The sequence below is a fragment of the Lucilia sericata genome, unplaced genomic scaffold (assembly GCF_015586225.1).
Source record: "Lucilia sericata isolate MDLA Ls3-8-SP2 unplaced genomic scaffold, ASM1558622v1 Contig000172F_arrow, whole genome shotgun sequence".
Classification (NCBI taxonomy): Eukaryota; Metazoa; Arthropoda; class Insecta; order Diptera; family Calliphoridae; genus Lucilia; species Lucilia sericata.
In genome coordinates, this window is record NW_023994201.1 from 17,770 (window position 1) to 28,839 (window position 11,070).

Here is an 11,070-nt window from a genome sequence, read left to right on the forward strand (position 1 = left end):
GAAGTCATATCTATAAAAAGTCCGGTGGTTTAGTTTCGTGCGTGAAAGGGTTGCATTAGAAAAATATACTAGTCTCTGGACTCCATTATTTTTTTAATTTAGACGGGTTGTATTATTATTTACTTAAAAATTTAATTTAAGTAATCTTTGAACACAAAGCAAATAAAAGTATTCGAAACCGCCTTTTAAAAATTAAAAAAACCGGGTTATTCGATATTTGAAAAATTAACATTTAGAAAAAACCGACACTGGTAAAGCAGAAAAATCGGTTTTAAACCCGATTGAAAAACCGAGTCGATCACCCTATAAGAAGCTAAGATTAATATAAAAAATAAATAACATTTTATTGGTATCATTTATCTAAAAGTATTTTTTATATAATGGAAAATCGCTGGATTTTTATGATCTCTTTTTATACAGGGCAATCGCTTAGTTTGCCAAGAAAACCGCTGAATTGTCTTCATTGGGGAAATGTCAAGTGAAAAACATTTTTAATCGAGACGACGAATAATACGCGAAAAAGGACACGCGTTACAACGCAGATAATAATTTATTTTTCATAAAAAAATGAGAATTATCAGTTCAATTTGCGTAATAATTATTTGTCCGTAAAGAATGCAGCAAAAATTAAAAATGTTTTACAATAAATATAAAACGTAAACACGTGAAAAACATGTAGACAAAATAGTGATGGAACATAATCACGAAAACGACGAACATAAAAGAAAGAACGCAAAAAAACGAATAGAAAAATAAGTGAAGAATAAAAAAAGAATAAAAGAAAAAATGTTTTATTATCGAGCAGCAGACATAGCAGCCGCGTTTATTATCGCTTTTGCTGTATCTTAAATTAATGGAAAACTAATCTGTGCTCGGTCCGAAGATTTTCAAGATTAACAAGTTCAAAGGATTTTTTATTGTATTTTATTGAAAAGTTTTAGCTAAGTGATACACATATACATAATAAGCGAGTTTGGGGGGGTTAAACCCTAAACACTAACTCTCCCTCTAGTGTAAAGTAGTTTTAAGATAAGACATAACAGAACAGAACAAGTGCTTTTTATTGGAAGCATACTACATACTAGTTGATTTAAGAAAAAACGAGAAATAGAATTTAGTGATAGTGATCATCACGGAGCATTAGCTGCGTGTACAGTTATTGCTGAACGCGCGCGCGCTCTCAAATTTGAATTGCCAACAAACACAAACGCGATATGTCCGAGAACAAAAATGGACAAGGAGCGCAGTGGTCGAAAGGTGCAGTAACAGCAGCAACGGCGGCAGCAGCAGCAGCTGCTGCAGCACAAAAACAACAACAGCAACAACTTCAGCAGCAGCAACATTTACAACATACTCCTGTTTATAATGCAACAGCGTTAAGTTTAACTTCTCCACCAGCTGGGACTGCATCAGCCTTATACGGGGGTACTGGACATTTGGGTACACATCAGACTTCATCTGATGTAACATCATACGCAGCTGCACGCTTTCAAGCACCACCAATTGATCATCGCTCTGCATCCTCTTCGTCTTCCCATATTGTACCCCCCACACCTGCACCATCCACTTCCACTACCAATGTACCTGTACCTAGTGGTTTCATACCGCCACCATTTCCACCTGCTGCAGCAGCTGCTACATCTGTACTGACCCCCAACCCGTATGCAGTGGCTTCGCTTACCGCTCCAGGATCAACACATGCAAGTGCAAATCATCCACATTCACATGCCCATTCACATCCGCCTCCGAATCAACAATATTCGGGGTCTCATCCCATGGCTTCGTCTCATCACGCCCACTTTGGAATGGAACAGTTTCAACATTTAAATGTCCAGCAACAATACGAGCTTAGCAAACTAATGGCAGCTTCTTTTAGTGCAACCCAACAAGCAGTGGGGGTTTCAAGTGGACCAACAAACCTTTCATCCAACACAACATCGTTAACAACATCATCGTTGTCCGCGACAACAGCTTCATCGACAAATGTGGCGGCTGGAGGAACGTCAACTTCTCAAGCATCTGCTGCAAGTCGTCATCCACCACAATCGTCTGGCGAAAGTTCTACATCCGGTAGTATAAATACACAAATGGCAGACCAGGTCATTAGTGCAATAAGCACTGGCACCACGGCCACCAAATTGGCTACCACACCCATACATGGTCGTCTAATGGGTCTAGGGGTGCATGCACCAGATGAAGAGAAACTAAGACGAATACAACAAGTTGTAGAGTCCGGTATAGGGTGTGTATTCAAGCATAACAAAAATTACTACGTTTATATTTGATTTGTATACAAAAATAATTTACTTTACATGAATTGATGATGTTTTCTTTTTTTTGTTTCTATTCAAAATCATTAGCGATCATGCCAAACAACAAATAGTTCAAATATTGGATCGTATTTCGACTTTGAGGCCAGTAGAAAAATTATTGCTTTATTTGCGTTTGCCTGGCGAACAACCGGAAACTGGTAAATATTATAAGACAACATAGTAGTCAACAATATGGTAACTTTACGTTTATTTTATCTTTTAGATCCCCTTCGTCAGCCTCAAAATCCCTTGGGGACACGTTCAGAGATTAATCACACTATAAATTGGGTTCGTACTCATTTAGAACAAGATCCTCAGGTATCCATACCAAAACAAGATGTCTATAATGATTATTTGTAAGTGCTGCATTTTTTAATTTGCATTTTTAAATAAAATAATTAGTCCTTTTATGTGATTTGAAGTATTATTTACCAAGTAATTTGTTTTGTCTCTCTCTCCTTCCCTGTTTTTATTAGAGTTTATTGTGAACGTTTGGATATAAAACCTTTATCGACGGCTGATTTTGGTAAAGTTATGAAGCAAGTTTTTCCTGGCATACGACCAAGGCGTTTGGGCACAAGAGGACATTCACGTTATTGTTATGCTGCTATGCGGAAAACAAGTAAATTGCCAGCACCCCACTTACCCACACTGACAACAGTGAAACCAACAAAAAGTGCTGAGAAAGATGGCAGCATAGATTTATCGACAAATATTATTGATAACACTGAAGAACAGGAGGAGTCATGGAATGTTGTAAAACAATGGGCAGAGTCTATGTTGCACGTTAAAATAGACAATATCAGTGATTTGGCAACATATATAAAAACAAATGGACCATTATCGTTGGCAGGTGGAACGCATACACCATATACTGGAGCCGGACGAGGGACTAGTAGTGGTGCGGCGCACAAAAAACATACGCAAAGGGAACCCAAAGAAAAAAGGGTGATGGCGGTAAGTAATAAAATATAGTGGATTAGTTATATCATGAAACGATTCAAAAATACTATATAAAAGCTGTTCGTATAAACACAACTAGAAGTCACAACTTTCGCATTCAAAAATTTGATATTACTACATATTTATAGTTGTATTTAAATGTTCCCGTTTGATTTACTATTCTAACGATATCTTTATTTCTTAGGATATGGGACCTTTAAAGAAACGACGCAAAAAGAAACGAAAAGGATCTTCCTCATCAGAATCCAGTTGCCATCAAAATGTAAACACCGGTGACCAACAACAAATTCAACCCCAATTATCTCCAGCTAATAGCTCGAAAAGTGGTAGCCATCATGCTGTGCTGTCGCCGGCAATGGAAGATGGTCAAAAAGTGAAAATCAAACAGGAAGTAATAGATTCTCCCGGTTATCCTCCATCAGTGGGAAGTTTGTCCACACACTCACAGTCCACAGATTCGGCTAATGTAACCCAATATCAAACAACTGCGGCCACAAATACATTACAAATGGCCCAGCATCAAGTAATGCCAATGAATTTGGCTGCCGAGACAAGAGGTGGTATATCCAACGTTTTAGCTAGAGCTCCACCAATGACCGCATCCCTAACGGCGAGTGCATTTGAACATGTACGTCCAACGGGTGTGCAGACACCGACAACAACTGTAGCAGCAGCTGTTAAGAATTTAACACCAAAAATCATGGAATTGTCTACGGAGAATCAAGCCATGTCTTCGCCACCATCTCAAACTGTTATTAAGCAAGAGATTGGAACCGAAGATTACAACACTTCAAATATTTTCTGCAAGAAGGTTCGTAAAGCACAACAAACTAAAGGTTTTTGGGCCAATTCCCCAACATCGAATCGAAGCACAACTGCAGCAACAACTCCAAATTATCCTATTATAACTACAACAGCTTCTACACCACCACCTGTGCCGGCTAGTGTTATAACAGCACCACCAAATAATTCGGATTCCGTTGTTGTTTACAACATGGGACCACCCACACAAATGGCTCCTTCTACTAGCCCAAATAGTCAGACATTAGGCGATGATGTTTCAACGCTGGGACAACCAAAGGTACTTTCACGTAATCTACAACAGTTAAAGGCAAAGAAAATATTGGCTGCCGTCGCGGCATCTGGTTGTGATCCTCCTGATCTGAATGCGGCCAAAGATGCAGCAGATTTACCGGCAAATTTAGGTTTGCCGCGAGAGCGCGTTATCAGCATTTGCAATATGGATAAGCATGAGCTAGATGATTACTTTTTGCCCGTAGAGGAGGAAAATTCGGAAGATCAAGAAACAGAGTTGCTTCAATATTTTCAGATGGGAGACGCTGAGGAAAAATTAACCAAAAATTCTTCCTCTGATGCTAAACGGAACAGTAATTCAACAGTAAATCAATCGACGTCAGCCTCAACATCTATACCTAAATCGACAACAGCTACAACGGCTTCGTCAACTATAGGATCATTGGTACTGACTTCAAATTCAACAATGACAACATCAAAAACATCCACTGGCATAATGATGATGAGCACATATAAATCTAGTAACAATACACCGTCAATAAACGATATATCAACAATAACAAATAGTCAATTACAAAATGGTAAAACATTTTCAAATACAAATTCAAACACAACAGCAAATTCTACTTTGATTAAATTGCCCTTAACGTCGTCATGTTTAACAGCCACAACTTCATCGTCGTCATCATCATGTTCAAATACTGTTGGTACTGCCTCAGCGTCTCTAGCACAATTAACTCAAAAGCATCAACAACAAATGCAAATACAACAACAACAACATCAACAAATTCAGCAACAATCTATAAATCAACACCAGCAACAACAACAACAACAAACTCAACCTCAAGTATATTCAAAGGTTTCCATAAAACGTAAAATAAATTTAAATACAACATCGACTACATCGGACATAACAGCAGCAAGGAAAAATTACAGTTTTCTACCGATATCACCTAATATTAATACGACCACCACATCTTGCAGCAACAACACTTCATTGTCGCTAAATAGTAATAACACTAATAACAGTCATACCTCAAATGCGGGATTTTTCGCTAGCCCTGGCTTATCGCGTTTACTGACTAAACAACAATCGTTAGATTGTGACACCTCCTCAGATCCCATGATTGGAGCATCCCGACGTCAGCGATCGTATAATACCATGATGACCTCTGCTTCAGCACCTCCAAGTCCTTCGGTGTTAAAACAGCAGCAAGAGCAACAATTGTTTGGTCATATGTCACACAACATTCTTATGGATCAGTGGTCTAATTCTGTCGGGCACTTCAATAATCCAACAACATCGTCAAATGTGGTCAATTCATTAATGGTCGATCAAAATTCTCTGGATTTAGACTTATTTGGCGAAGCGGCGGCAGCTGCAGCCTCAACAGCCACCAATACCACATTTGGCAATAGGACTAGTTTTAATATTAGTATCAACAACAATTCTGAGGGAATAATGGGACACAACACGGAAAATTCGGGCGGCCAAATCAACGACGTCACACAGCGATCTCAGTCGGTGCCTTTGTCACAATTGCAACGTTCACATTCGCCCACATTCAATCGCACTTTCCATTGTGGTACAAATAATCCAGCGGCCGTATCGGCTTGTAATTCATTGGCCCAAACACCAGTACCATCGGAATTTATTGATTCGGTTACAATGCTGTCGGAAAACAGTTGCAGCCAACAGAGTTCTACCATAAAACTTGAGGAGGTGGCAAATGTTGTGGCTTCTGATTCAACCGCCATGTTGGATGAGGTTGTTGTGAGTGACATTTTGTCATCTCCGGATTTTGTGTCAAAATTTTCCAGTCTCAACCAGACCGGCACAACAAAAACAACTTGTTCGTCGGCGGGTTCCTCGTCGGGTTATAGCAGTGCTGGTCATTTTTCCTTATCATCCGGAAGCTATAGTGTAGGAGGAGGCGGTAATGGGAGTGGCGGCGGTGCCATGTCTTCGTCAATATCACGTTCCGTACCTTCTACACCGTTGCCTCATCAAAATCCACAAAATCTGTTTGGTAACGGTAATAACTTTTACAGAAGACGTTTCGTTAATAATTGTCAATCGTTAAATGGAGTTGGTGCAGGTGGAGTTTTGGATAATCTTAATTCTTTTTCCCACAACTTTTCGTCCACCAGCAAATACGGTTATGGTAATATGTCTTCATCGTTATCCCGTTCAGCGTGCGATATCTCCAAATCAATGCCTTCTACACCCATAACAACTACACCAAGTAGTTTCCGTTACAGTCCTTCAGAATTTGCACGCGATTTCCTTATTAACGGCAATACCATAGATGATAGCATAACATCCTCTTTCGGTGCAGTGGGCAGCGATAATCTAATGGGGTCTGACGTGGTAGGCGTGGATGCGCCTCTTAATTCCGAATCGCTGTTGAATGAAGAAGATACTTTAATAAATGGTTCGACAGGCATGGGACAGGTAGATGCTGGCGTATTGACACCAGATTTTGCTGTACAATCTGATACATCGGCTCCTGGTATGAGCGGAGTTGTAGGTGAGTCATCTGTTGTTATTGGCGTGGGTTCGGATTTATTAGATAATTTGTAGAATTTGTCTGAAGAGCAAGTTAAAAGAAAACGTGTAAAACAAAAGCAAAAATCCCATGATTCTATATTAGAAGAAACCGCACAATCCTGCAGCACACCAGCTGAAAGTGAAAATGACCACGATGAGGTTAATAGTTGTGCGGTTGGACTTTTATTAGCCGAAGTTGGTAAATTATAAATAAACTCATCATAAACTTGCTCTTCAGTACAAACACTAGTAATTAGTAAAACTAATCTAATATGTCATTGAAATTGTTACATTATTGTTTAATATTATATTTTAACTTTTTATAGTTTTTAATTTTGTTTCCCCTTTTTCTACCTATAAGTATACTATACAAAATTTTACTACTCTATACTACTTATATTCTATTACTATTCTTTTGTTTGTTTTCTATTTGCTTTAACAATTTGAAAAAAAAAAGTAAAATAAATTAAGTCCAGTGAAGACTATAAAATATGCTTTTAAAAGCATAGATAAGAATTCATTTAAAACGTCTGAGACGTTTTATTTCTTTTTTTGTTTTATTTCCTTTTCATTTAGAGTTTGTTTGATTTATATTTGGAATAATATTATGTATGTTTTTAATTTTTATTATTACTTTTATAAAAGTTGACTTTATTATTTAATTACAACATAGTTTTGATTTTGTGTATTTTTATTTGGATTAAATTTTTTTATGTTTATGTTTAATTATATTTTTGGTTTATTAATAAATTAATAAAAATTAATGGTAAATATTAAAAACAAAAAGAAAAGATGTTTACAAAATTGTATAGAGTGCAGAGTAAAATAATGCCATAAAATTTGATGCCAATGCTGAAAAAGAGCAACCGTATTGAATGTATCCGAAACTAAGCCTGTTTGAAAATGCATTACGGCTCAGCAACTGATTTGCAATACTTGAAATTGTTATTCAATTATTTATTGTTCACTCCCACGATAATTTTAAGCTTAATCACGGAATTCAGATTAAATAATTTCGAAAATGTCGACTTTTTGATTCTATAATTTCTTGCGAACATCAAAAATAATAGGATCACGTCAACATATATTTAATAGAGACCTTTTCGTGTTCCTTCAACAAAATTTCAAAAACTCATGTTTGACATTGATAACAGTCCTGGAAACTATATTTAATGGAGGCCAAATCAGAAACAAATGTTTGTTAGCAATTGAGGTAATTGGGGCCATATACTGTGAGCGTTAAAAGAAACTATTGTTACATCAATAATTACACTGGTCTGCAATGAAATCCTAGTATAAGAAAATTAATAATAGAATTGAAGATACATATTAATATACAAAACCTACATATGCATTTAATTTCTTTCTATCACGTCGAGTTTCTGAAAAATGCTAATTTTTGTATTAACCCTTGTTTCACCGACTTAGTTTTATTTTTAAAACAAACGACCTTACGACCTTGATAGGAGGATGTATTACATCAAATCCGAAGAAATACACCTAGGCCACTATCGGGCCTGTTGTGCGCTCCTTTTCGTGGAAAATGTTTGCTATAGTATTCACTAAGTCTGATGTTCGATGTTCTGAAACTCTGTTCCCTGGACGTAATTCCTAAGAATTTTCCAATCAGTGTTCGTGAATGATATTATATCCGGAATAATAACACTTCCAAGATATTTGGATCGAATTTCGGCGAAAGCCTGACAATGGCAAAGAAAGTGCGCCAGAGTTTCACAGTCCTCTCTACATGCTCTACATTTGTCTGAATCCGCATGTCCACCTTTGTATAGGTGTGCCCGTAATCCTGTGTGTCCACTCAGAATACATACCATCATAGTAACCTCAGACTTGTTAATTTTGAGAAGGCTTCTCGTCCTGCTCTCGTTGGGGTCACCCCATAGGACCTTTGTGGTTCTACCCACGGTTTTATTATTCCAAGAGGCCTTATGGGTTTCTCTTTCCCATAATTTTAATTCTGCACTCGTTGCGTTAAATGGTTTTGCGTTCGTCAGATTAACTACCTCGAGCTCCCTTCCCTTTAAAGCTATTACATTCGCTCTTTCATTGCCGACTACTCCCAAGTGGCCCGGTACCCATATGATGAGAGTATTCGGTTAGAGCTTTTCACAATCCAATATGGTTTTAGATTTAACTTTATCACCTGATATCGCCCTAATTGCTTTCTGGCTGTCGGTACACTTATATAAAGATTCGAACCTAATCTAGCTATTCAGTTCCTCCGCAACCTTGGCCATAAGACCTTGATACTTTACAATCCATTTCACTATTCTAATACTGCTTTATAATGGTTGGTAATCTTTCAGACGTTATTATATAACAGTGATAAGTGAGTGGCTTTAATTTCGTGTCCTACTCTATTACGGATCTGTTTATATAAAATTTACATTATTTGCACGTTTATTTAGGAAAATATGTTCTTTTCACGCTTACAATAGTTGAAGATCCAATGATCATTTGTTATAACTTAGTGTTGATATGCTTAAATGACCGGAACGGAATTACCATATACATACATCAACTTTATTTACCCAGTAAAAATTGGAGCTTACATGCAAGCAGGTTTGTAAGGGAACGAAGCTATTTTCTCCCTTACAAACCTGCTTCGATAAGGCATGATTTTTATATAGCGAATTCCCACTTGGAAGCATTCCCACTAGTAAGCTTAAATATTATTTAAATACTTCACTTACAATCTGCTTCTCTGTAAGGGATAGTAGTAAGCTTTTAATTTTTTTCAGCTTACATTATAAAATTACTCCTATCATTGGTATTCCCTTATTTCCTGCTTCTCAGTAAGGCTTAATAGTAAGCGAATACAGATGCAGTTACTTCCCTTTTTAGCTTCCTAAAGTCTAAAAATTTTTTACTGGGTATTAATTTCGAATTTCGACAAGAAAATTACGAAGAATTTTACTTATGTGAACGAACAAGTTTTTCTAGTTTTATATTGAAAACAACAAATAAATTCGAAAAATTGTTATAGTTTTCAACAAAGTATAACAAGTAGTCCGACTCTCACATATAGGAAATTACTCTCTCACATATACGAGTTCCGTGTGAATTCAACTCTCTTGTGAGAAGTTTAAACTTGTCAAAACACTCAAAAGTTTACCTTACTTTTTTGACCACTTTTAAGGATCGTACGCGAATTTTCATTTATCCACAAAAAATCTGTAATTTTTTAAAATAGATTCATTGCACTTTTTACATAAAATAATGTTTAATTTTCTTAAACTGGAAAAAATATTTTTTTCTATTTATTGACATTTCATTTTTGTTGTTGTTGAATTTTAATTTACAAACAGAGTTTCAATTTTTGGTATTGAAAATTCAAACAAATTTAAAATTGTAATTTTTTTATAAAACTCTGTGTGTTCAGAACGCACCAACACATATACATTTTTGTTACCAACACATATTTAGAGTTAGGTACTTTTTCACTAACACATGCTTAGAGTTAGGTACTGCTGTCAAAGAGTCGGACTACTTGTTATACTTTGGTTTTCGATATAAAATGATAAAGTAATGTTCGGGCACATTTAGTTAATTACAAATGTTTTTAACGAGTATTAAATTTTTGGAATATGCTCGAAAAAGTTATTGTTTGTTTTTATAAATAAATATTTTAATTTTGGTCTTAAAATTTATTTTTTTTTTAATATTTTAAATTCTGTTATTAAATATCTTTTCTTTTTATTATTTACCATTTGCCTTTTTGATTAAAATCTGATATAGTTTAACAGTAATATTTCAGATAAATTGTTTTGTTGTAATTGTAATTAGCTGTTTATACTATAAAAAAAAAACTTATCATTACTAACAAAAATATAGAATAAATTTTGAAATTGAAAATTTCAATTTTAGTTAAAAGAAAGAATTAAAGTGCTGTTTATTGTAAATCAATTATTTTGTTATTAGATTAACTCAAAACAACAACAACAATACAACTGATAAAATCTTACAAATTTTTTTGTCTTAACAAATTTAAAACGAATGTATACATAAATACATATATATTTTTTTGGTTTAATTATAATATTTTTCAAAATGTTACAAATAATTTAAACAAAAAGGACAATTTTGAAAAATTTTATAAATTAAAACAAATATTTTGTATCTAAATAATAGTTTATAGAATTATTGTAATAATATACAATTAAATTAAAATAAACAAATCAACATAACATA

General features: G+C 35.4%; 1 protein-coding gene across 1 annotated transcript; it reads left to right on the top strand.

Moving 5' to 3' along the window:
* Positions 1–476: 476 nt before the first annotated feature.
* Positions 477–10,807, top strand: LOC119601505 (serine-rich adhesin for platelets). The gene is made up of 5 exons (XM_037952465.1): positions 477–2,242; positions 2,361–2,470; positions 2,536–2,668; positions 2,789–3,269; positions 3,460–10,807. The coding sequence occupies exons 1-5, from the start codon at positions 1,215–1,217 to the stop codon at positions 6,892–6,894; spliced, it is 5,187 nt and encodes a 1,728-aa protein (XP_037808393.1). The 5' UTR covers positions 477–1,214; the 3' UTR covers positions 6,895–10,807.
* Positions 10,808–11,070: the final 263 nt, after the last annotated feature.